Below are 27,985 nucleotides of genomic sequence, written 5' to 3' on the forward strand. Positions count from 1 at the left end.
AGCCACATAGGAAAATCAGCCTCAGTGTTACCAAAATAGCAAGCTCAAAGGCAATTAACTCATAATTTCAAATAAAATAGACTCTTACCTTAAGTGTTAACGGTGATCCTGAAATTTTTATCTTTGGCTTCTTCAGATGAAGATACAATAGAGCCATTTCTAGGTAGGAGTCTCTTATCAATCTAAAATGATATAGCAATGTACTTATTAAATAGCTTCACCATGCATAATCATTGGTATCATTTGCCAACAATTTCTGAGCTGATGAAAGGAAAAACTGGCAAAACCAGCATCTGTCACAAACACACCCCCTCTTTTCATAGCCCTTTTGACCATAGATACTAGCATCTTCCTCCCTACTAAAATTGGAAGTTCTTGAAGAGAGCTCAGCATTCTGCCTTGTCCTGTGCTGGCAACACTCCATGCTATAACTGCCATGAAGCCTGGCATCAAGACCATTCTGGAATATTCTAGCACACAAGACACTAAATAAGTGAAGGTCAGGGCTGGAGGACTTTGCCTTGAAAATGTAGGCCCCTCTCTATCCTCCTCCACTAATTAAAATAGAAAGAAACACATAGAGTTATGCAATGCCGAAAGCAGAGACTTGGTATGGGTTAGGTCTATGTATTTACTATCAAATCTGTCAGCTGGGGATCAGTGCACCTGGATCAGTGCCGTTGTAATAAAGGCGGCTTACTCAATATTGAGGTTATATTCACACAGAATTACGTTGACCGGTCCTGGTCCTGATGACCAGAGTGAATAGCCACACGAACCTCTTCTAGACACAACTGCACATTTAGGGAAGGATCTTCCAGTTTAGAAGCCAGCCATCCTGAGGAGGCCCTAGCAATCCTGGGACTGACAGGAGATCTGGGTACAGGCCAATATGCCACTATGAGGACAGTCATTTACCATTATTTTAAAGGAGGCTTTCGGTCAGAACAAAGAGCAACAAGCTTGAGATGGACCCCATGAACTAGCCCTACTTTGAGAAGGCATCCCAATCAATCCAGCCTTGAGTGGTCAATATACTACCAGAACACAGGGTTCAAGCCAAACACACACAGCTACAACAATGGAATATCCTTTTACCCTGAGTTTTGATCATTTTTCAGGCTTAGTTGTATAGCTTCATATAAACTCTCAAGTTGAAAACTTGGAGATTTCTCTTCCATTAGTATTTGACGTTCTATTTTGCCTGAAAGAAGAAAAAGATACAAAGATGGTTTTCCCTTTTTCTAGCACTTAGAACTTAAGAACAAATATTTCATGTTGGAAATTCAGAACATTTGGTGTGCTGTCCTTTTGTATGTCTGTCTATTTCTTCCAGAAGGTAAGCCAATAAGGAAAGACCCATTGCCGCCTCCTTCAGAACTCTCAGGCCTCCCCTGAGTTCGGGAAGCAACGTGAGGCAAGCCTCCTTTGGCTTGCCCTGCACAATGGTCTTCCCATCTTCCCATCTAACTTTTCTCTCCATTCCCTTATGCTTCTCCCTCCTCCTGTATCTTACATTCCCTTTTTTGACATGCATTCTCCTCTTTCCCCTGTCTCCTTCACAGATATCAGAAAACATCTACCCTCTCATGTTCATTGTAGCATTATTCACATTATTCACAATAGACAAGATATGGAATCAATCTAAGTACCCTTCAACAGGTGCATGGGTAAAGAAAATGTGATATGGCTGGGAGTGGTGGCTCATGCCTGTAATCCCAGCACTTTGGGAGGCTGAGGCAGGTGGATCGCAAGGTCAGGAGTTTGAAACCAGCCTGCCCAACATGGTGAAACCCCATCTCTACTAAAAATACAAAAATTAGCCGGGCATGGTGGTGCATGCCTGTAATTCCAGCTACTCAGGAGGTTGAGGCAGGAGAATCGCTTGAACCTGGGAGGTGGAGGTTGCAGTGAGCTGAGATCATACCACTGCACTCCAGCCTGGGTGACAGAGTGAGACTTACTCTCAAAAAAAAAAAAAAAAGAAAGAAAGAAAATGTGATATATATACACAATGGAATACTATTCAGCCATAAAACAGAAAGAAATCCTGTTATTTGCAGACATCATGGATGAACCTGGAGGGTCTTATTCTCAGTGAAATAAGCCAGGTACATAAAGACAAATATTGCATGATCTCACTTAACTGAAGAATCTTAAAAAGTCAGGGATGGTAGGGAAATAGGGAGATATTGGTCAAAGGGTACAAAGTTTAAGTTAAATGGGAGGAATAAGTTCTGGAGACCTATTGTACAACATGGTGACTATAATAATAATTACAGATTTTAAACGCTTTCACCACAAAAAAAGATAAGTATGTGAAGTGATGGATATGCTAATTAGCTTGATTGAATCATGCCACAATATATATATGTATCAAAAACATCACACTATACCCCATAAATATATACAATTGTTACATCAGTTAAAAATAGATTGAAAACACTTTTAAAATTAAAAAAACACACACACACACACACACACAAACCTAAGGAGAAAAAATAAATTCCAAAAAGTCAGCAAATGGCTGAAAACTGTCTATGATAATGCAAACGCGCTAGCCCTCGCAGCTCCCAGTCCTCATGGTGAGCTGCAGCCTTCAAATATAGGCACTAGCAGGCCAGGCCTGGTGGCTCATGCCTGTAATCCCAGCACTTTGGGAAGCCGAGGCTGGTGGATACCTTGAGGTCAGGAGTTCAAGATCAGCCTGGCCAACATAGTGAAACCCCATCTCTGCTAAAAATACAAAAATTAGCCAAGTGTGGTGGCGCTTGCCTATGGTCCCAGTTACTCAGGGGGCTGAGGAAGGAGAATTGCTTGGACCCAGGAGGCGAAGGTTGCAGCGAGCCAAGATCATGCCACTGCACTCCAGCCTGGGCAACAGAGCGAGACTCCGCCTCAAAAAAAAAAAAAAAAATGTAGGCACTAGCAGAGCACACGGGTAGCAGCAAGGATAGGAAGGGAAACTTCTATAATCACTGCAGAAAGGATTCACAGCTTTCATGCAGCCAGTGGAAAGGGCACAGAGCTGGCCAGCATTGAGCTCACATCTGGGCACTATCATTTAGTGGCTGTTGACTTTCGGAAAGTGTCTTAACCAGACCTCACCTAATTTTCCTCATCGTCAAGTGGGATTTGTTATGCCTACCTTGCAGAGCTATTTTAAGAATTAGCACTATGAGATGTAACATATTCAATACAGCACCTAGCATCTAGCAGACACTCAGTAAATCATAGCAGTCATCCTCATCTTTTTCTCAGATGTAAAATGGCCACAATAAAAGTATATAAATGTATTAAATAAATAGGTGTTATATATAAGTTATAAGTATAGGTATGCTGTAGCTATTTAATTTCAATGAGTGTGTATCTCTTATTTATAAAAATTAACCAAAGTGTTTAGCTAAGTAATGAAATGATGCAGAAAAAAGTCTTCCAAACATTATTTAAGTAATATTATTTATAGCTAAAAGGCTATGCTGCCATTTTTCAGTCAAACATGAAATTTTGTATAAGAAGAATCAATTATAATTGTAAACAAAATGAAGTAGTCGTACGTTTTTCTTTCTAGACATAAACTTAAAATAAGCAGTGTTCTTTTACCTAAGACTGGATTTGGTGGAGGTACCATTGTGTTAACCATCTCTAAGCCCTTTGTATGTCTGTAATTTTTATAGTCAAGGACCAAATTTTCAAGAATTCTGTTGTTAATAGAAAAAAGAATTCCACAAATTTTATCATAGTTCTAACCCCAGCTGCATTTTACCTTTCTGAAAAAGGATTTCAGCTTCCACCTCATGTTCCTCCACTGCTGTTGTTCTACAGAGCTTCAGTGCCACATCAAACAGACGAAGAGCAGGTAACCACTTCGAGGGGTCCTTCCTTTTATTCTTGTAATATACTTGCTTGGCCACTGTATGTCCTAAAAGAAAAACGGTTGGGTGGGGAAGAACAATACAATACACAGCGTTTATATAACAAGCCTCCAAGTTACCAGACTGCTCTTACAGTAATGAAATCTATCAAGAACTTTGGTAGTTTTTACAGGTTTTAGCATCCAATAAATGTTTTAAAGACTTATAATACCCAGTATTTCAATGAATTACAGTAACAACCCTTTGAAATTTTTTCTCTGATACATTTCTAACATGTTTTCTTATTTTTTAAATGAAGGATAATCTCTCAAAATCCTTTCTTTCTAAAATTTCACAATGCTCTACACTACAACTTTCATGCTGCTAAGAGGAGGTTGTTAATAGGGAAACACCCAGAAATTTTATGTTGTTCCCAATAAAATTTGCAAATAGTAACAGGCAGTAATTTTCTTTCTATTAAGCATTATAGTGGTTACTTGCTTTGTGTGTTTTGTTTTGGTTTTTTGTCATCTCCACTAGACAGCAAACCCATGATGGTCAAGGGCTACATGCTACATTTTTATTAGGCCCCATCATTATTTAACATGTTTTTACTCAAAAAACCATTGTATGGAAGAGACATTAGACTTTATCTGTGTGACCCCAGAGCCAGACAGGCAGACACTTATTCAACAAATATTTTCTAAGTGCTTAGGTACTTGATAAAAACGAAAACAGAAAATAGTAAGAGCTAAGATTTATTAAACATGTCCTACGTGCCAGCCACCCTCTGAAGGACTTAAACGCATTATTCATATGATCCCCACAACTCTGAGTGGGCACCATTATCAAGCTTATTTGACAGAGGACAAAGTAGTAGCTCAGTGAGGTTTCAGCAACTCTCCCAAGGTTAGATGGTTAGTAAATAGAAGAGCTATAATTTGAACCTAGGTAGTCTGGCTCCAGGCCCACAGTCTAAACTACAACATTGCACTATCTCTTAAGAGGGAGGTCATGAAACCTAGTGTTTTGTTTAATGGAGAATATGAATAGCCAGACAGGCAATCAAAATACTGCATGGCCAATTGTGTAGCAGATAAAGCACGGGGTACTTTGCTAGCAGGCCCAGATTGGGGAAGGTCAGGGAAACTGTCTCAGAGAATGTGGCTGTCTAGGCTGAAAGCAGATTAACAACTTCTCTTTGGTAATTTTAAAGAACAAAAAGGTTGGCATAAAGAGGAGAAGGCAAGTAGGGGAAATAATTAATTGATAGGATAATGGAACACACGATAAAGCAATATAAACAGAAATGCAGTGTAGGACTCTGATACAGATACTGAATTCTAGCTGAAGCACTGGATCCTGGCCAGTCATTGGTGCTACCACGTCACTGAGGCTTTAAACAAATCCCCACATGCCTCTAAACCTTGAGCGTCCTCTGAAAAAATGATTGAAATATTGGGTATTATATGTCTTTAAAACATTTCTTGGCTACTAAATGATAAAAAATAAAATGCAGCAGAACTACAAAATTGTGAGGTATCTTTAGGTTCTGAAATTTTCTAATTCCAAGCTGCTAGGCCCTACAAAGGATGTATTTTTTTAAACCTAGAACTTTTTGTAAACGTTTAATTCAGGAATGTGCTATGTGAATGGCAGGATGATGGACAGCCTCAGTCTCTCTCTCTGTCTCTGTCTCTCTCATCCAGGAAGAAGTTACTGAGTCCTTACTCTGAACCAGGCAGGAGGGCAGCACACTGTATGAGAATACAGTGATGACAAAGTGAATATGGAGAAGAAGAAGAATATGCAGATGAAAAGCCCTGCTTCTAGGAAGCTCCCAGAAGAGTAAGGAGGCCAGGCATGGAACAGGAAGAACAGCTGACATCTACAAAGCTCTTAAAACAAGGGAGGAGGTGCCCTTCTAAATATGTTATGCATGCCACTCACATCATCCCAGAGGCCAATGACATTGGCACTCACCCACATTTTATAGGAGAGGAAACGAAAACAAGGGAAGTTAAATGACTTCTTCAAGGAATTGAATAAGAATTCTTTCTTAGAGCCCACACTCTTAACCTCAACAATTATCAACTGTGATTGGATCTCAGGTTAGAAGGGAAATAAAAGATATGCTAATTTGTTCAGCACAACCATATTTCAACATCTCCCCTTTTAGTATATTTCACTTATTGTTTCCAATTGTGCCAAATATCAATATAAGACAAAAATAACAAATACTTTATGTCATCATGCCACATATATGTATATATAATGTATATTAGTATTATATAGTTTATATTATATATTAGTGCCATATGATGAGATATATATGATATGGTATTATATATAATATGATAATGTCACTAATATATAAAAATAATACTTGAATTGTCTTCTAGATTTTTGTTAAAATTAGAATTGTTACAGAAATTATGAACTATTTTCTCTCCCTCCCTAACCAGATAATAGGCTTCCTGAGGGCAGAGATGAGGACTGGCTTCCTAGTATGTCCCCACTCCTCAGCATCATTCTTGCATATAAGTGGCCCTCAGTGAATGTTTGCTGATTAAATAAACACAAGAAATGCAAGTAACTTTCATTCACTCCTATTATACAATCAGTAATCTACTTTTTCATGTAATAAGGAAGCTCAAGGTTCAGTCATTAATTTTAAAAAGATTTTAAATAACCATGATGTTTATTTTTGTATTATAAAAATAATCTCTAAATGCCTTTTTCTATCAGAGACTTTCACATGAAAAAAATTTTAAGTGGCCCATTCGTGTGACATAATCTATACTATAAAGGAAAATTGTCAAGAAAGCATCAAGCCACAGCTGATTTTATGCTTTATAATATTTAAGTGCTCCTTTTTCCAGTAAACATCAACTCTGTGAAAAAGACGTTGTAAAACTGATATTGTTTTGACAGAAAAGCTGCTTTGGGTTTTGTTTTTTAAGTCTGTGTTTAATATAATACACCAGGAAGCAAGCTGTTCAGCCTCAAGTGACTCTAAAACATAGCAACAGTATTGTCATTGAGTGGTGACACATCCTCAAGATTAGTAAGTCAGAAAGTACAGAATATATTTGATTTAACACAATCTGTACAATTTAACACAATCTGTACTTTAAGCTCCTGCGGAAATCAAATGTCCTGATAATTGAAGAAACTGTAGACTGAAAATACAGAAAAATAGCTCTCATGAGATCAGCAAGCTGGAAGGAATTCAAGAGGCCAATTAAGTCAGCCTAACTTCATAAAGGAGGAAAGGTAATATAAAGGGGAAGCAATGCATGTAAAGTAATAAAATTCATATCTGATGATGATCATCAACATATAATAACAATGATCAATAATAATAATGAGAGGGAGGAATAGAAGGGAGTTGGGAGATTCTGCACAGATGATAGCTTGGGCATGCCCTTGCTGCCCTCCCTTTCCCAATCCAATCCAACAATCAGCTTCTCCAGAGCTGCTGCTGCTGCTGCTACTGCTGTTGCTGCAGGAGGCAGGTGGGTCATAGAAGGTGACAGGTAAGAACAGATAGAGCTGGTACAGGATCTTCTGCACTCTGGGATGGACAAGACCCTGGGAACCAGGTGCAGGCAGCCATGGATCAAAGATCAGGGACAGCATCCAAAAAGAGCTTGGAACAAGGTCTCTAGTTTCAAAGAGTGACAGCTCTGGCTGGCTGCCTTCTTGTTTCTCAGGACCTGTGAGGGGCTTGAAGGTGGCCTGAGTCCTCTCCACTCCTGAAACTAAAGAATATTGACCTTTGCTGCTTCTCCTGGTGCCTTACAGGGAATTGAACTTTTGAAGTCTGGTATAGAACTAACCCATATAGGCAGAATTAGCTATTCTTAACCACCACTTGCAGCATGGCCACTACTGAAATTAATCCAACAGCTAGACATGACTCACAACAAATGGACAAAGGGAAACAGCCCAGCAAAAAAGATCCAGCAGCTAGCAAGAGGAAGAACAAATACAACCCCCAGAAAAGGTGGCAGCAGTAAAATAAAACTATTAAAATTCAGACAACAAATCAAAAAAGTAAGAGTATGTACAGAGATATAAAGTTTTCAGATAATTTTGAGAAGATGGTCAATACTGAAACCTAAATTAATAATCAGAAAGATCAGGTGGAAGTAAAAGAGTTCAAGTTATAGATGATAAAAATAAATGGAAATTATAAAGGAAAACATAATAGACTTAGAAGACAGATCAAGACTTGACATATAAATTATAATAGTCAACACTCAATAGTGCTTACTATGGTCCAGGCACTGGTCTAGGCATTTAACATCTTCTTAACAATCCTATCAAGTAAGCGCCATTATTAACCCCTGAATGTTTGTGTCCCCTTAAAATTCTCATGTTGAAATGTAACCCCCACATGATGCTATTAGAGGTAGAGACTTTGGGAGGTGATTAGGTCATGAGGGCTTTGCCCTCCTGCATAAGATTACTGTCCTTATGAAAGACAAGAAGACAGACTTGTCCTTATAAAAGACAAACTTGAGAAAGCCCATCTGCCCCTTCCACCATGTAAGGACACATAGAAGGTGCCATCTATAAAGCAGAGCCATCCTTCACCAGACACCAAATCTACCATTGCATTATTCCCTTGGACTTCTCAAACTCCAGAGCTGTGAACAATAGGTCTCCACTGTTTATAAATTACCCAGTCTAAGGCATTTTGTTACAGCAGTCAAACAGACTAAGACACTCTCATTTTTGAGATGAGGAAATTAAGGCATAAAGAAGTTAAGTCACATGCTTAAGATCTGAACCTAGGCCAGATGGTTCTCGATGTACTAGTAACTGAAGAAGAAGAAAGAACAGAGAGTTACTAGGCAATAATTAAGCAAGAAGAAATTTTCTGACAGCTGGAAAGAGATTTACCTGCAGATTGAAAGTGCTCACTGATTTCTAGGCAGAGAAAGAAAAGGCATATACCCAGACATATGCTGGTAAAATTACTGAGCTACAGAGACAAAAGAGAAAAATCCTGTAAGTTTTCAGAAAGAAAGAACAAATTTCTTACCAAAAGAAAATGGAAATTAGACTGACACTGCAGTTCTCATTTGAGACACTCAAAGCTAGAGATGATGGAATAATCTCTAACAAACCCTGAGAAAAAACAGCCACACCCAAAAATTCTGGTACTGAGTTGAGAGCACATCACTCATCTGGCAGGGTTCAAGAAAGGTATTTGCGGAGAACATGGAATCAGAATATAATCTGAGGAAAACACTTAAAAAGAAAGAGAAAAGGATTCAATCAACAATCTATGAAGCAGAACAGAGACTGAAAGACTCTAAAGGCTTTGAAGATGAATGAAAAGAAGGAGGCAGGAAGAACAGCAGCACTTTCTCAGTGGTACAATGACTAGGATTAGATATTAGAAATTAGAAATAGAGTTTCTTTAAAAAGGAAAGAAATAGTTCAAAGGAAAAGCATCAGGATACTCTGATTAAAAAGTACTAAATTATCTCAGTAAAATCTAGGAGATAGAGAGAGTAGAGAGGAAGGAGCAAAAATTCTAGAGATTTCTAGATGGTGAGATTAATGTAGGAAGGTAAAATTCATCACAGTCTCATCTAATTGGGGGTGGCCTATGAGGGAAACAGGTAAGAGCCTCTTGGTGAGAGGAAAGTTGGATCGGGTATTACAGTAGGGAACCACATGTCTGAGTCTGCAGAATGAGAAAGGAAAAGTACAATGAATGTCTAAAATAACAGAAAAAAAGGTCATAAAAACAACTTGATCAAACTGACAAAGATAAAGAAAATAAAGTAAAATAAGTAGTAAAGATAAAGTAAGATGTAAGAAATAACAACAACTGTACTACCATTTATTGCATGACTGTTGTGTGCCAGGCACTGTTTAATACTACATATATTTGATTTCATTTCATTATTTCAAATATATAGGGCATATAGCCTACCTCCATTTTGCAGATAAGGCATGAAGTCTAAGAGCTTGGATAACTTCTAAGATCAGACAACTAAGAAATAGTAACGCCAAGATTCAGGCCTAGGTCCTTCAGATCCCAAATTTTCATCTAACCAGCTTGCTCTGCAGTTTCCTATTTCTGATAACCTGTGCGTTAGTCTTTTTTTCACAGCCCCGTCCACTAGATCCTTTTCAAATATTTGAAAAGGAGCTAACATTTACTGAGCACATACTATCTGCCGGAAATGGTAATTGGTGCTAAATGCTTAATTTTCATTAGGTTTATACCTTCACTGAAACATTTTTCTTGAGCAATTTTTTGTTACAAAAGTTAAATGTATTCATTGTACTTCACTGTAGCAGATTAAAGGACAGAGAGAAGCAAAAGAAGACAATAAACATCATCCATAATCACAGCTGCCAAGGGGAGTCCCTATTTTCCAATGATCTTTTGATGTATACAATGAATATTTTATAATTTTGTGTTATATATGTTCCAATGTAGTATGAACACCTTTCCATTGTGTAAAATTATTCTGCAACATTATTATTAGTGGTTGCATAGTAGTCGAATGATGAATGAAATCTTAAAGCACCATTATTGATTGATTGCTTGATTTCAGGCACTGTGCTAGGTGCCCGGGATATCAAGTGAACAAAACAAAATCGTTGCCTTAAGAAGCTTATGTCGTAATGGAGGCTTCAAACAAGCAAGTAAGTTGTCCTTAACAACCAACATGGTGAGCATTACAATAAGAATAACCAGTTAGAAGGTGGGTGAGGCACCTCAACCAGTCTTGGGGTTCAGGTAAAACTTCCTGGAAGAAGTGATACTTAACTGAAATCTGAAGGATGGACAAAGTTTAAGGAAATGTATTTGCATGAGTGGGAGCCAGTGGGTAGTGGGGAGGAGAGGGAAAAGAATGATATGGTAAGAATGAGATTTCAGGGGAAGATTATTCCTAATGGAGAAAATCACATGTGCAAAGGTGTAAAGCAAGCACACATCACCACATGCATCACGTGTGCAGTCACAGTGATTCAGTGTGACCGGAGGGTTGGGTGGGAAGGGGCACATGTCAGCTTGGACCACATCATAAGAAGCCTTTTAAGCTAGAATAAATAGAGATCATCTACTTAAAGGATAGCCTAGGGAAATAGAAAGGTAATTATGGGTAGGAAACCAGAGAGGGAGATGGAAAATTGGGAGAATGCAGCACCTGAGAATCCAGAGAGAGCAGAGTTTCAGGAAGTTGTGATTGGTGTCAGCAATGTTAAATGCCTTGGAGGGTCTGAAAACTACTTGTTGGAATTATAGATTAAGTCCTTGGTGACCAACTCAAGAGTGATTTCTCTGGTCCAAATCCAGAATGAAGTGGCACTGGGGTGAATGAGAGGGGAGGAAAGAAGAGGAAGAGAGCAGACTCTACCCTTAAGAAGGAGTCCGGCTGGAAGGACATTTTGTGAGAATGACAGAGGCTTACAGTAGGTTTGTTATTGTTTTGCTGTTGTTGTTGTTCGTGTGTTTGTTTAGTTTGTTTTTTTACTGGTGGATATTTGAAAATATTTACAAACTGAGGGAAGGAGGGAAAAGGATGTGTTGAGTAAGGAAGGTAGAAAATATGTGAGAGAGGGGTAAAAGTGCCACAGCAATGTCTCCAGGAAGGACAGAGCCAACTAGGAGCTACAGCAAGGCCAAAAGGCTCAGCAACATTGATAAAGGGGCAGCTCCTCCCCTAAGAAAAGAGAGAGGCAGAAGGAGGCTGGAGTTATTAACCATGATCACAAAACAGAGTTAGGCCGATACATGGTTTTCCCACTGCAGGGAAACTATACCACTCACCTGGGATTGAAAATACTATTATCAGCCAGTCCACTAGTTAAGGTACTAACTAGAGTATTGTGAAGGAACATAAGATGCTGTCCCTTCAAAGGACCTTGACTCATAAAAATATGAAGACTTTTGACAGTTCCTATATTTGTAAGATACAATTTTATTTCTTAAACTTTTACAAACGAATTATCAGAGCTTCCAAAAAAATGAATATCACATTCATTAACACATTTATTTAAGCTATTTTTATTGACAAATGGTATCTAATTAAACCAAAGAGCTTCTGCACAGCAAAAGAACCTATCATCAGAATGAACAGACAACCTACAGAATGGGAGAAAATCTTTGCAATCCACCCATCTGACAAAGGTCTAATATCCAGAGTCTACAAAGAACACAAACAAATTTGCAAGAAAAAAAATTTAAAAATGGGCAAAGGACATAAACAGACATTTCTCAAAAGACATGCATGCAGCAAGCAAACATGAAAAAAAGCTCAACATCACTGATCATTGGAGAAATCCAAATCAAAACCACAATGAGATACTATCTCACGCCAGTCAGAATGACTATTATTAAAATGTCAAAAAACAATAGATGCTGGCAAGGTTGCAGAGAAAAAGGAACGCTTTTACCCTGTTGGTGGGAGTGTGAATTAGTTCAACCACTGTGGAGACAGTGTGGTGATTCCCCAAAGATTAGGGGCAGAAATACCATTTGACCCAGCAATCTCATTACTGGGTAATATCCAAAGGAATATAAATCATTCTATTTTAAAGATACACGTAAGCATATGTTCACGGCAGCACTATTCACAATAGAGAAGATATGGAATCAACCTAAATGCCTGTTAATGATAGACTGGATAAAGAAAATGTGGTACATATACACCATGGAATATTATGCAGCCATAAAAAGGAATGAGATCATGCCTTATGGATGGAGCTGGAAGCCATTATCCTCAGCAAACTAACACAGGAACAGAAAACCAAACACTGCATGTTCTCACTTATAAGTGGGAGCTGAATGATGAGAACACATGGGCACATCGGGGGGATGACACACACTGGGACCTACTGGGGGGTAGAGGGAGGGAGAGCATCAGGAAGAATGGCCAATGGATGCTGGGCTTAATACCTAGGTGATAGGATGATCTGCACAGGAAACCATCATGGCACACATTTACCTAAATAACAAACTCGCACATCCTGCACATGTGCCCCTGAATTTAAAATAAAAGTTGAAGAAAGAAAATAAATAATAAAAATAAACTATTTTTTTGTTCATAGGCATTAAATTAGCATTTTTAAAGATATAAGTACTTCATGGCATCAGTTATAAAACACATAATGCATTTAACACATTCCTTTCCAAAATCTTCTTTAACAGTTATAATTTAAATATGCTAGATAACAGATTAGTGAAAAAAAAATGTTTTATTTAAGAAATGTATTTTGTGTTTGTAGGATTTTTTTCAGTAAAGTTACTGAATTGCACAGCAATTTTGAAGTAAATTCTGTGGGCATAATTTTAATCCAAAAGACTGATGACCTGGATAAAGTGCAATAGTCTAGACCAAGTAGTTACACATGTTATATTAAGGTAATCAACCACATACTTTATTCAAATATAAAGACCATCTATACATCACACAGTCTGGCATATGATAAGTGATCAAAAACTATTGGTTAAATAAATGGAGCCTGAGCATTCATAAGTATTGCCTCTTTTAAATGCACCCATATGATAGCCTGCCTAAAAATAACTTAAAATTTTTTATCAGTTATTCTAGTGCAATATAAACTTAAATGTTCTTACCAATTCTCATTTTTACTTTGGCCAATAACATGACATGGGGAAGATAGATATTTTTCAAAGGCTGTAATGGATTTGCATATTTAGTGTCTGATGAACAAAATTCAATTGTTTCTCCAAAAGTTAGCATCTATTAAAAAAAATTGTAATCAGCAATTAGTTGATGTGGTTTGGAATAGGAAGAAAGAGAGAAAAGTAAGTTTCCATGTCTTGTGGAAACAAAAGGATTCTCACCTGTTCAGTTAGAATGCGATGAGCCCGAGTCAACAAATTTAATTTTCCTGTTTTTGAAAAGGGAGATTCCTTGAATTTCTCAGCTTTGGTTAAGTCATCCAGCAAAACTAGGCTTCTTGCCAGGGTTAGCCGTGATTGAGGAGAAATAAATTCATTTCCTTCCAGCAAATGTATTATATCCTATTAAAATAAAATTATTCATTGTGATAGTACTGTTTCCAATTCACTGAAACAAGAGCTGGTCATGTTAATTGTTATGCATTCAGTACCTAATGGAATTTGAAATTCTCTCCTTTTGTTCTAACAGGAATCCCTCCCTGACTATAAGTATGAACAAAGCTTCCTTTCTACCTGAAGGTTTGTTATGATTTCTGCCTTTAAATGCTTTTCTTGTAGGCCAAGAATTACAGCTTGCGTCAAGAATTCAGCCTGCAGTTCTGTGTCGCCTGCACTTTTTGCCTCCATACACACTCCATTGATGAGGCTCAGGCAATCTGTCATATCATCCTCTAAAATAAACAAATGCAGTTATTTAAAATGCATTGAAAAAGTAAGAAGTTATACATGTGTAATAGCCCCAATTTTCATCACTGAAATATTGTATAATATCAAAGAACAGGACAGTATATTAAGATGGAAAACAGACTCTACATGAAACATAGAAAATAAATGTGTTGTACTTTGTGGGAAAGTACTTTAGGATTTTCTAGTGCTCCAAAAATGATGATATCGCATGAGATAATTTAATTTGGAAGATGGATAGAAATGAGTGAATAGATAGGTATACAAATAAATAATGATTAATCACTCCAAGAACTAACATTTACATGTGCCAAGCTGTGATCTAAGACAGTATAAATTTAACCCATTTAATTCTAACAATAATCCTAGAAAGTACGTGCAATCATCTCCATTTTACAGGGTAGGAAACTGAGTAAGGAGGATTTAAGAGACTTGGCTAAGAAAGGCTTGGCAAGGAAGTGGTGGATCCAATATTTGAACCCAAGTGGGTTGGCTCCAGTAATCTGTGCTCTTCGCTTCTACACTAGTTGCCTTCCCAGATGACAAGAAGACCTGGGCATTCGTATTTTGAAATTGCTTTACCTGTTTTGCATACATTAGTAAGATATATGCCACTTTCAATGATACAAAGGGCTGTTAAAAATATTCTTATATATTAATAACCTGAATTTTTAATTCTATAAGCAGATCAAGCTAGAAAGTTATAAAACGTTAACATAATAAAATACATCCCAATAAACCCCTCTTCACCTATGTAAAATTAATTTTTATGAAAACATTCATTAAGCAAATGTTTATACCTTTCACAATTCCAATGCCATGAATCTGTGCAACAAACGCAGTCACCAATGCTAAGCGGCACCTCAACCACAGATGAATATTGAAATATTCTCGGGCATTTAGGGAAATAGGATCTAAAAACTCATTGTCATCTTTATTTTCAGTGGCCTAAACAATATTAAAATGATGGTTATCTTTCCATTTAATAATGTCAAGGTTCTAAACTAAGACTAAATGTAAGTTTAAAAAGCATCTGGTATCATTCCACAGTATCAAAATTTTTAATTTAGAAATGATTCTTGCACATTCTATAAAATATAAAAAATATTCAAAACAAAATCATCCACAATCCAACAATCCTCTATTAACATTTTAGCATACTGTTTTTCAACTTTCCTTTTCTCTCTGTACCCATTGTTGAAAAATAGTTTTGCAGTGTGAATTTCTCACTGCAAATTATATTATCAGCAGTTTCTATGTCATGAAAAGTTTTTGTAAATGTCATTTTAAGGGCTAAAAAATAAATAATATTCACTAATATTCATTTAGTTATTATGTGTCAGGTACTGTGCTACATGCTTTGTATATATTATCTCATTTAACCCTCCTAACAGCCAAAGAGGTATTATAATCATTTCCATTTTACAGTTGGGAGAACTGAGACCTAGGAAGGTTAACTATCTTGCCTAAATACTGTCGTATTTTGATGGAGGTGGGATTCCAACCTGTGTCTTCCTGCCTTTAGCGTCCATAGTCTTAATCCACTGTGTCATGTTACTGTATGCTGCTCATATTCCAAACAGGTATTGTAATTAATTTGCCACCCTCAATATTACACTTTACAAAGAGGTGACAAATGTCCAGAGCTACTGAGAGCTAGGAGAGATGTGCAAAGAAAGCTATTTCTGGGGAAGTAGAGTCCATCGTAGACACTGGAAACTTTAAAATCATTTAGAACAACCGCCATTTGTTCTAAGTATTTCCTGCTATGCATTTCTGACAGCTCCTCGTATACAACCAATCAGCAACATGTGCTAGCCAGGAGTAGCTAATAGGGCCTAAAGGGGCTCGAATGCAGGTGGGTAGTACAGGAAAAGTAGGGCAAGCTGTTCCCTGGAAACAAGGGTAAGCAGTCAACAGGCCTGGCACCATGGCTCACACCTGTAATCTCAGCACTTTGGGAGGCCAAGGCAGGTGGATAACCTAAGGTCAGGAGTTCGAGACCAGCCTGACCAATATGGTGAAACTCTCTAAAAACACAAAAATTAGACAGGCATGGTGGCAGGCTTCTGTAGTCCCAGCTACTCTGGAGGCTGAGACAGGAGAATTGCTTGAACCCAGGAGGCAGAGGTTGCAGTAAGCCAACATTATGCCACTGTATTCCACCCTGGGCGACAAAGCAAGACTCCGTCTCAAAAAAAAACAGAGTAAGCAGTTGACAGAGGCCCACAGGGAGGATAGTGATTCAAATGGGCACAAGAAGTACTCAAAGAGTCTAGTATGTAGATTAGCAATACAGAAAAAAAGGCCCATCAGTATAACTTAATCACTCAATGCTCAGATTTCCTGTCACTAATGAAAAGACAGGTCACATTAATCTTAATCAGGGTTTCTCAACCTCAGCACTACTGACCTATTTTGGGCCAGATAACTGCTGTGAAGGGCTGTACTGCAGATTATAGGAAGTTTAGCAACTTCCCTGGCCTCTACCTAATAGATGCCAGTAGCACCCCTCTCCACCCAGTTGTGACAACCTAAAATATCTCCAGACATTGCCAAATTTCCCCCAGGAGGCAAAATCACCCCCAATTGACAATCATTATTCTAAGTCAATTTTTAGAGTTAGATTGCTTTTAGCATTTTTATTGCTTTCAATATAGTAAGAAATGAGTCTCTACTGAGGACAATTAGTTTTGCTAATTTGTAATGATGCTAGATATTAGCGATTTTATTAGTAATGCTTGAAATAATGAGCAAGGGTTCTATGTGATGAATCTTTATATTTCAGTCCTAAACAATCCTGTGTTGTTAAATTACTTGGTCTTATCAAAGCCTAATCAGAGAATATGTGACATCAGTTGTCAGATTTGAGAGCTTAAATGGAAGACTCTAACTATGAGGAATCCAAAGCAGGAAACAGCACAGGTATCTGACTGGCAATGCTAAGGCAATAGATTCAAAAGCGGAATGAGGAGCAAGTCTTGGGAAACAACTTTATTTGCTAGGTAGATCAAAGCTAGATTAATATAATGGTACATCTGGGACTCTGGATGGGACTTTAGTAATTATTATATCCCAATTCCATCAGTTCACAAATGAGATTATAATTTTTTTTTTTTTTTTTTTGAGACGGAGTCTCGCTCTGTCACCCAGGCTGGAGTGCAGTGGCCAGATCTCAGCTCACTGCAAGCTCCGCCTCCCGGGTTTACGCCATTCTCCTGCCTCAGCCTCCCGAGGAGCTGGGACTACAGGCGCCGCCACCTCGCCCCGCTAGTTTTTTGTATTTTTAGTAGAGACGGGGTTTCACCGTGTTAGCCAGGATGGTCTCGATCTCCTGACCTCGTGATCCGCCCGTCTCGGCCTCCCAAAGTGCTGGGATTACAGGCTTGAGCCACTGCGCCCGGCAAAAGTTTTTTTAAATTAAGAGATTTGTCCAAAGTATGCCAATAAATAAATAGCATTAATAGGACCTAAATCTTTTTACGCCAAATTCAATGTTTTTTCTACTTTACTCCTTTGCTTCATCTAAATAATTAGACAATTTCCTAGCATGCCAATAGTTCTTATATGATAAGTATTATAAGGACAGACATTAAGTCATACTTACAGAAGTTCCTGGAGAGACAGGATTCTCTGTGTCATCCTGTACTACCTTCTTTTTAAAAAGTTTTGAATCCTGGAGAAGTGTAAGTGTAGAAAATACTATTGCAGCACTAAAATAGAGAATATATTTTAAACGTTATCAGTATTATATTTGTGGCATCTGTATGTTATTTCCTAAATCTCTTTCTCCAAAAAACATTCTCACACGCCCCCCCAATAGCCCCCAAAACTGTCAGGTGCCATTTCTGCAGGCCCTAAGAGCACCCTGGTCTTAACCACACACTAGTACTTGTCATATTTCATTGTCTGAGTATTGCTTCACAGCTAAATTTGTCTTATTCCCTATTGAAATCCAGCATCTAGCATAGTGACTGAGACATAATAGAAACTAAAAAATATTTTTAAATGAGTGAATAGAAGAATAAAGGAGTGACATTTCCAAGATCTAAAACAAAATGTATTGGCAATCACATTTTAATATTTTGTATTTTATGTACATCAGAACGTGATTCTCCAGCTTTCTGAGGTTATGGAACTGTGTTACTTAATGCTATTACACTTAGAAACTCAAGCTTAATTATTGCTTAATCTGTGTCTAGCAGTGCCAGAAAGGAAATGTACTCTATCAAAAAAATGGAGACCAGGAGTTAATAATTTTTTACTTCCTGTTGCTCCATGCATAAATTTGTCTGCATTTTAAGCCATTATATCCTCCTCCCTTGTAGAATAGTAAATTTAACATTGGCATCACACGTCTTCAAAATATTTTAATGGTATATATTAAGAGCCATCTTCTTTTGAAAATGTATTCCAAAACAAAATTCAAAATACAGAACATTCTGTATGTCTGAAGATGCTCATCATACACACATCAAAAAAAAAAAAAAAAAAAACTGGATGAAGGCCTATGGACAATATGACAACATATCCATCCAATTTCCCCATTTAACAGCTCCACTTGAAAAGTTAAACGACAGTCACATTTAACAGGTGTTATGAGTTGAATTTTGTCTCCCCAAAAGGTATGTTGAGGTCCCAAGCCCCCGTACCTCAAAATGTGACCTTACTCGGAAGTAAGTTCGTTACAGAAGCAATCAAGTTAAAATGAGAACATTAGGCTGGGTCCTAATCCAATATGACTGGTGTTTCTATAAAAAGGGAGGTTTGGGCCGGGCACGGTGGCTCACACCTGTAATCCCAGCACTTTGGGAGGCCAAGGCGGGCAGATCATGAGGTCAGGAGATCGAAGCCATCCTGGCTAACACGGTGAAACCTCGTCTCTACTAAAAATACAAAAAATTAGCTGGGCGTGGTGGCGGCACCTGTAGTCCCAGCTACTCGGGTGGCTGAGGCAGGAGAATCGCTTGAATACAGGAGGCGGACGTTCTAGTGAGCCGAGATCGCGCCACTGCACTCCAGCCCGACGACAGAGTGAGACCCCGTCTCAAAAAAAAAAAGGTGGGGGGGGATATTTGGACATAGAGAGACATGCACAGAGGGAAGGTGATGTGAAGACATACAGGGAGAAGACGGCCATGCAACAGGACTGATGCACCTACAAGCCGAGGAACGCCAAGGACTGCCGGCAAATGCCAGAAGCCGGAAGAGGCAAGCAAGGATTCTCCCCTAGAGCCACCAGAAGAAGTGTGGCCCCATTAACACCTTGATTTCAGAAGTCTTGCCTCAAGGACTGTCAGACAATGAAATTCCTAGCTTTCAGCCACCCAGTTTTTGGTACTTTGCTACAACAGTCCTATGAGACCAGTAACAGCAAGTTAAAAGCAGACCCCTCTCGCTTCTATCTCCTCCACCCAAACCCACTCCTCATCCCTGTCCTCCATCCCACAGGCAGAACCCAGTAGTTGCCATGACTTCCTCTCTGTGAGTCGCACTTTACATTCAATCCCTCAACAGACTTCGCCTTCCAAATAGGGCTCCCTCATCTCCTCCACTGCTAACGCCTTCATCCAAGCCGCCATCATCTCCAGGCTGGATGACCACAGTAACTTCCTAACCAGTTTCCTGCTATGACTCTTGCCCTTGCAGTCCTGGTCTCCATACAGCACCCACAGTGATTTCTTCAAGCTGTAAATCAGATTTACACATTCCAGGGCCCTCCCAATCCCCAGGCTGCAGTCCGTGCTCCATCCTCCTTTGGATCAGTCACTGAGATTCTGGTGCAGTGTATGTTCACCTTCATCAGTGTTCATGGATCCTGTAAGAAGGCTCTCAGAATGGGTACATATGCTCAGTGTTTAAATTACATTTCTAAAGCCTATATTTTTGGTCAATATGTTATATTAAAAACTGAAAATATTGTGCTAACATTGGCCACAGAAATGGTCTTTTCTCTCCAAAATCCTTTAAAAAAAATCATAACTGTTATTTACGAAGTGTTTCCCACCTGACAGGTACTCTATTAAGCACTTTCTGTGAATAAATTCATTCACTCCCCACCACAAGTCTACAAGGAATATAAATACAAGTTGAGTATCCCATATCCAAAAATCAAAAATTCTTCAAGATCTAAAGCTTTTTGAGTGCTGACATGATACTCAAAATAAATGCTAGTCAAGGCATTTCAGATGTCAAATTTTCAGATTTGGGATGCTCAACTAGAATAATGCAAATATTCCAAAATCCCCCCAAAAAAATCTGAAATCTGAAACACTTCTTCCCTCAGGCATTTTGGATAAGGGATCCTCAACATGTACTATTATCATCCCTATTTTCCAGATTAGAAAATGAAGACACAGAAATGTTAAATAATTTGATCCAAGTCACACAGTTAGAAAGAGGGGCCAGGTTCAAAACTCAGGCAATCAGCCCCTGAGCCTGCACCCTTATTCGTTATTCCATGACACCATCTCTGTCTTTTCACAGTTTCTAACAAGTTTGGTTTTGTTGAATTTTTGCTATCCATATAGAGTTAGTGCCATATTTATGGCTGTTATATAGTCACTGTTGACTGTACCTTTCATCAATATCAATGGTACTCTTGGTGCAGTTCAATGCTTTTTGCCTTGCATCCTACTTAGCATAATACTGATATTGCCATCTTTGTTTCTTTACCTTTTCTTAGTATCTTTGATAACTAAAAATCCTTTTAGTATTAAAGATGTCTGGACCATTTTTGACAGTGATTTATAGTTCAATTTTATATTTACTACTTTGAGTAGCATTCTTCTTCTGTTCTAAGAAAAGCATCAAATATCCCATCCTTCTGGGACATTATTCTCCTTCTTTTGCCTACCCCCTCTTCTTAGCTCTTAGTGAGGGCTTCCATATTCTTTCCTGACCCTGCCTCCTTGGCCATGGTGCTTGGGACCAGGGATGAGCACATGAGCCAAGCTGGGCCAATCAGCTTCCCTGGTATCTGAACCTGAAGCAAGAGACAGTCTTGTGCTCTCTCTGTGGTAAATTTGGGAGCATTCAAAGTCTTGATCTAGTGGCAGACATGTATCCAGTACTGTAGAGGAAGCCAATCTGATCAAATAAAGCTAACACATAAGGCTGAAAGAAAGAAGATGGAATTAGGTGATTCCAGGAGCACTCAAGCCTTTGCTCTCAGTAAACCCTCAGGCCCATCCTTACATCTGTCTTCACCAGCTTTGTAGTCACATGAATCAGAAAGTTTCCCCTTTTGGCTGATTTGGCAGAAGTTGGGATTCTGTCACTCGCAAACAAAACATCCTCACAAATCCACTGTGTTTCAACAATTTTACATTTATGGGCATAATTAACATGCCTTGTTTTCTTCTATTATTTTATGCTTTCTGAGTGTATTCTTCCTTTTTCCTTTCTTTTGTGTCTTCTGCCATAAGACTATTTCCCTTTAATTTTCCACACTGATTTGAAATATATATATTCTGGTTTAGATTCTAATAGCAGTTATGTTTAATATTTTCCAAAACACACTTCTCCATTAATCCATCTTAAAAACATAATTTCTCTACTCTGCTTCTCTATTTCTCAATGCATAAAATGAACCAACATATTTTGATTCCCTACACATGGGATGAAGAATTTCAGAATTTTTAATTACCCTATCTCTCCCACATCCACTTGGTTATTATAATCTGATATATTATCCCCAGGTCATTGTTAGTTATCTTTACACTTTATCACCTTTTTCAAGAATTAGTTTTGACATCTGTTTTCAGTTATGCAAACTTATCATTATTTACACTGAGCCCAAACTAGCTCCAGTACCCACCACTAGTCATTTTTACAGAATCACTGCCTCATTCCTCAGTCTTAACTATGAGATGGATCTCTTCTGTTGGCTGGAGTAGTTCCTTAAGCCCCCACACAGTGTTAGGGTACCTGCCCAGGTTTTTGGATGGTGAATCCCTTCTGAGTTATGCGCTTAGAAGGTAGAGGGACCACTCTTCCTTCCTGGCCCACGATGCTGCTCCTTTCACGGAATAAAGTGGATGTAGATGATCCCTTGTGGTTCTGACTCCATCTTCATCTATGGGTACCATTTGAAAAAAAGTTTTCCCATTTCTTACAAAAGTTGAATTACTATGCTTAGTTTTCAATTCTATTAAAGCTTTTGTATTTTTCTATCTCCATGGGGCAACATGTCTTTCAATGGGAAGTTGGTAGAGAACCTATCAGGGAATACTACCCCAATGCTATTTTTCAGGTAGAAATCTGGACCTCATTCATTGCTTTAACTTCACTTTGTAAGTGGATAGATATTTTTCCAGGTGTATACATACTAGTTATAATTTCTTCTTTTTGATGAAAAGTTTATGGTATTTGACCATTTATCAACAGTGTCTTTTTATCAATTTTATCAGCAATTTTATGTAAAAATGAAAGGAACTAGTTGTCATATTTACTGGAAGTAAAGTCTTGTTTTTCCATGTATTGTTGGTGTAATTGTTTTTGTTGTTATTGTACTTATAAAAATTAAAATATTTCACAGATTAAATCGGTTGACATTTTTCCTTGTAGTCAGTTGTAATTTTAGAGATATATCTTTCTAGAGATTCTCTTATTTAATTGTATTTTTTTCTACTTAAAAAAAACTTTTTAGTTCATGTGAAATAACCTAATTTTTAAAAATTCATACACTGGAGAGAGAGAGGTCAAATCCCACTTTTGCCATACATTAACTGTGTGATCTTGGGAACCCCAATTAACAATCTCATCATCTATAAAGCGGTAATGATGATAATAACAGTGCAAACTTCATGACATGAGATTATTATAAGGATTAAATAAGATCCTTTCATAAAATAAAGATCTTGTTTAATCCTTATAATAATCTAAAAGTACATATTGAGTATCTGCTATGGGCCAGGAAGAAATCTAGGGGCTATGAATACAGTAGTAAAGAAGACAAACAAGAATCCCTGTCTTCATGGAGCTGACATTCTAGTAAGCATGGAGTGTGCTTAGCAAACAGGAGTGCTTGGCAAACAGAGGCACATAATGCATGCTAGCCATTATCATTATTAGTGTATTGAATTGCTCAGGAGAGGTGGGGAGAGACTAAATTGATTTTTTTTTTCTAATTTGTTAACATCCCAATCTCTTAGCAGTTACTGAATTTTAAACTCTCAAGATTTTGCTGAGCCATTAAAATGGTTTAGATATTTGTAGAACATTTTCTAAGATACCATAATTAACTTGTTTTTTATTTAAAATAAAACTAACCAAGAAAATAACAACAACACCACCACACATAGCATGGAGACAGTGTGTGCACAGGAAACGTGCCCTCCCCACACTCTTCCTCCCTCAAGGCTACACACATTTCGGAGGCACCTCATTTACTCAGTAGCTTCCAAGGCTAACTCAGCATGGTTGATAGAAAACCCTGGAAAAAGAAAATGGTACCCATTCCATTCTTCTCATTTGGAAACCCAAATTCTGATTTTAAGAGAAACAAGCTGTGAGGTATGGCATGTTGCTAACCCAAACATTTAATGAATAAAATATAAGACAAACAGTATGTCCTAATCCACTTGGTACTGCTCAGTTGCAGAATGGAAAATTTCTTGTTTCTCCACTACACTAGACAGATAGAAAGTATGCAAGGATTACCTACTGCCAACAGTCTAAAATCCCAAAAGAAAATTTCATTCTGACACAAAATTAAAAGGCCCAAATATTTTTCCATTTAAACAATAGATTAAATATAAAGGAGAATAGGAAGGAACACTTATTAAAACAAACCCCACAGGATTTTGAAAGAAAGAGGCAGCCCTAGAAGAAGTAGAAATACAATTTGAATAACTTTGATCCCATTTATTTCTTATTAACATTCATGACAAAAACGGTCAGTTTGTTCTCATAAAATCTATGCGGCTCACTCTACCTGTCACCCTAGGGAATGTGCCTTTCAATTTCTTTGACACATAGTTTTATTAGAAGTATCATGAAATGTCAAGCTAACCATCATTTGGAAAAGGGGCTGTCCAACACTCTCAGCAGTGCCCAAACAGAAGCTCACAGGGGGTAAAGTTCACATGAGAAAAACTCATTCATCTTGACAGTAGGCTTCCCCTAAATGACAACTCTGCTCCAAAAAGGCAATAACATCAAAGTTTTTTGCAGGTTTGTCCCAAGGGCCAGGTTCATGTATTTAAAATAGGAGCTATTCTGATATACTTGCACACTATTTGCATATGTCTATCTGGTTTTCAAATTAAAGTTCTATTATGACAGTCCTTTCTATGGCCATTTTGTAATTTTTAGTTTCTCATTTCATTCTTCCTCCCTAAAAAGAATAAAAACCACTCATCCTTCATACCAAAAGGGTATAGGATACACAGAGAGCTGTGGAAAGAATGAAGGTAAATCATAAATATTTTCTAGGGCTGCTGTTGCTCTCCGACACATAGTTTAGAAAAAAAAAAAAATGTTCTATAGAGAATTATATAGTAAAAATTTATTCTCCCTTCAAACTCCAATGGGGAAAATGGTATGTTATTACGCTAAGCCTATTCTACTATCAACTATCATATGTCCTTAAAGATAGCTATACATGTGACAATATTCTAAGCCAGTGGTTCTCAAGCTTTTTATTCTCAGCACCTCTTTACACCTCTAAAAATTATTGAGAACCCAAAAGAGCTCCATCAACATTTGCCAACATTAGAAATTCAGCTACAAATGTCTTAGTTTCCTTAACATTAAATCCTCTTCAAATAAAAATAGTAAACCTATTACATGTTAACATAAATAAAATATTTTATGCAAACAATTATATTTTCAAAAAAGTTCATGAGAAGACTGCCATGGATCTCTCTAATGTCTGGTTTAATAAAAAACAAACTACCAAGTGGCCAGACATGGTGGCTTATGCTTGTAATCCCAGCACTTTGGGAGGCCAAGGCAGGTGGATCACTTGAGCTCAGAAGTTTGAGACCAGCCTGGCCAACATGGTGAAACCCCACCTCTACTAAAAATACAAAAATTAGCCATGCGTTATGGTGTGCACCTGTAGTCCCAGCTACTGAGGAAGCTGAGACATGAGAATCGCTTGAACCCAGGAGGCAGAGGTTGCGTGCGATCAGCTGAGATCCTGCTACTGCACTCCAGCCTGGGTGACACAGCAAGACTCTGAACACACACACACACACACACACACACTCACCCCTACTTAACAGAAGATTGTTCATATCTTTTTCTACACTCAGTCTTTTGTAAAATATTGTTTTGGTTGAAGTGTATGAAGATTAGGAGTCACACAGTCATTGGAAATGGGAGAAGTACATTAACAGCTGCTTCAAATAACTGTTTTAATATTCTTCTTTGATACTACACCAACGTAGTATCAAAGTGACAATTACCATGCGACAAGTGATAGTTTTTTTTTAAGTTTGTTGCAATGTAGAATCTAATACCACATATTGATGAACTTTTCCTACTTTGTTCCATTAAAATCTACTGCTCTATTTTGTTCACTGGGATTTTGTAACATTATGCATCAGTCATTTAGGAAATATTGTCTCCCTGAGTTATATAGATTCACCAAATGTTGAAGTATTTTATTATACAATATTTTTAAAAGTCATGTTTTTAGTATTTCTACCAATCTGACAGAAAAAAATCTAAACATTAGAAAATTGTCAAGCTTGTGGTGGCTCATACAAGTCTCCCAAACTTCTAGTTTTCCTGTGAAAGTTTAAATTCTATCATTGGCAACAAATACTATCAGTTCTTTCCCTAGAAGTGGCATACTCACTTTGCTCATTTTCAATAAAATGTTTGCCAAACACTCAAGTCTGAATAACCACAGTTTGTCTGTTGTTTTTCCAATGAAAATGGTATTCCATGTAGAAAGCAGCCTGTCCAACTCTCAATTCAATCACACACATTCTTCTTCAAGTCAACCATCAGCTTTCATAAGCAGCAGACATAACTAGGCATATTTCCCCTATAATATTCCCATAAGATGTTAAAAATATATATCCAAGGAGAGAGACTTATAAGCTCAAGATTTTACTGCCTCATCAGGGGCATTCTTAAGTGAAACTGGCATTTTTTTAAAATTACAAGTGTGCAGGAGTGAAGACAACAATGACTACTAGTACAGTTTGGGGCTGCTGCTTTGATTCATGGTGAGGCGCCGGAAGTCTTATCATTGTTGCTTCTGTAGCATCAACGTGAAAGACACAGTGAATAAGGCAAACACTGTCTTAGTTTTATTCATACGGTTCTGACCTCATGTACACCCCCATGCCCACGGGGTCTGGGAGACACCCCCAGAGATCTGCAGAGCACACTTTGATAATCACTGTTCCAAACATTCTTTACAGATTTTCATCACTGTTTAAAAACTACAAAAACTTATAAATCTCCCAACACCTCTGCTGTCATCTAGATTTAGATGTGGTTAGTCATGGAACAGTCTTTAGTCAAAGCTTGTAGGCTTATACTGATGAGATGATTATATGTTTCCAATCAAAGCAAACGAGGATTTCTGCTGAATTGATTTCCCCTTTGGGAAACACATAAGTGAGATTCTCCTGTTTAAAGAGAATGACAGTCAAAGTCTTAAATGTAACTCCTCTTCCAAATTTCAGTTTGAATGGGGTTTAATGTATGGAATTTCATTATAAATGAAAAAAATAAGGAGAGAAAAAAATATTTTTCATCTAACTTGATCATTTCTTTTCTCATTCAGTGACTATATTTTTTCATTTACAGAATTTCTATTTGGCTGTTTTCCAAATTCATTTTATGTTGTCTCATTTTTGCTTTGTAGATTCTCTTCTATCCTTCCTATCTTTGAACAGTTTATTTCTTGGGCTGTGAAGTCTGTCATTTATTGTGTCTGCTAACTCTCTGTTATGACTGTTTCTTCATCTGATTTATAATATTTGACTCGGTGCTATCTTTAATGGGAGTTATTTTCCATAGAAGTCTTGCATTTCCTGGGTTAACCTCTATGAGACTGTTCAGGGTTTACCTCTGCTCCAGCTCTATGATGTCAGGACCATTTTAAACTAACTTCTCAGGGCTTCTGCATTTCATGGATGCTGCCAATTTCGACCCCACAATTTCTAATGGCATCAGCCTGGGGAACTGATTTATCTTGGGTGACATTTTGCATCTGTGTTCCTGGCAGGCAGCTAGTCTCCTGGCTAGCCCCCAGAGACTATTCTGTATTCCCAAAGTAGAGGATAACTTTATTCTGTATTAGAGAAAAAGAGAAGACTGGACTGGCCTCCTAGTCTACTGTGTGCCAATCATATCAGAACATCTGTACTGGGTCTTTTTCATTATCATCTCTCTCATCTCAAGAGAATTTGTCTTCACCCTACTTCTACCAATTGCAGTCACCATCTTTCTCTACTCTCCTTCATAGTAAAACTCTTCTAAAGAATCATCTTTATTTGTGGGCTCCAATTTATCTCTTCCCACTCTCTCATAAATCACTCTAAACATAATCTTTCCCAAGCATCTTCTAAAGTTACTCCTGTGAAGGTCACCATTGGCCTCCATGCTAAATCCAGGGGTCCAAACCTCTATCCTTACCTTACTCAATCTATCAGAAGTTTGTGGCACAGTTGGTCACGCCATTCTCCTCGATCACTTTCTTCACTTGGCTTTCAGGATTCCATAATCTCTTGGTTTTCTTCTATCTTACCGGTCACTTCTTCTCAGTCTCCTTTCCTGGTTCCTCATTTTCTCC

The 27,985-nt window shown here is 37.9% G+C and overlaps 1 protein-coding gene across 1 annotated transcript in view; it reads right to left on the reverse strand.

The window, feature by feature from the left end:
- The window catches only part of CFAP54 (cilia and flagella associated protein 54), a 373,684-nt gene that overhangs the window by 123,492 nt on the left and 222,207 nt on the right, over positions 1-27,985 (reverse strand). Inside the window, exons 52-59 of the mRNA XM_033220975.1 lie at positions 17,831-17,936; positions 15,024-15,171; positions 14,053-14,210; positions 13,702-13,881; positions 13,471-13,597; positions 3,767-3,922; positions 1,099-1,204; positions 89-182 (exon numbers count right to left, since the gene is read on the reverse strand). Coding sequence (XP_033076866.1) covers positions 89-182; positions 1,099-1,204; positions 3,767-3,922; positions 13,471-13,597; positions 13,702-13,881; positions 14,053-14,210; positions 15,024-15,171; positions 17,831-17,936 — 1,075 coding nt within the window. The remainder of the gene's footprint in view (positions 1-88; positions 183-1,098; positions 1,205-3,766; positions 3,923-13,470; positions 13,598-13,701; positions 13,882-14,052; positions 14,211-15,023; positions 15,172-17,830; positions 17,937-27,985) is intronic.

Source organism: Trachypithecus francoisi, unplaced genomic scaffold (assembly GCF_009764315.1).
Source record: "Trachypithecus francoisi isolate TF-2019V2 unplaced genomic scaffold, Tfra_2.0 Lachesis_group11, whole genome shotgun sequence".
NCBI classification, from domain to species: domain Eukaryota; kingdom Metazoa; phylum Chordata; class Mammalia; order Primates; family Cercopithecidae; genus Trachypithecus; species Trachypithecus francoisi.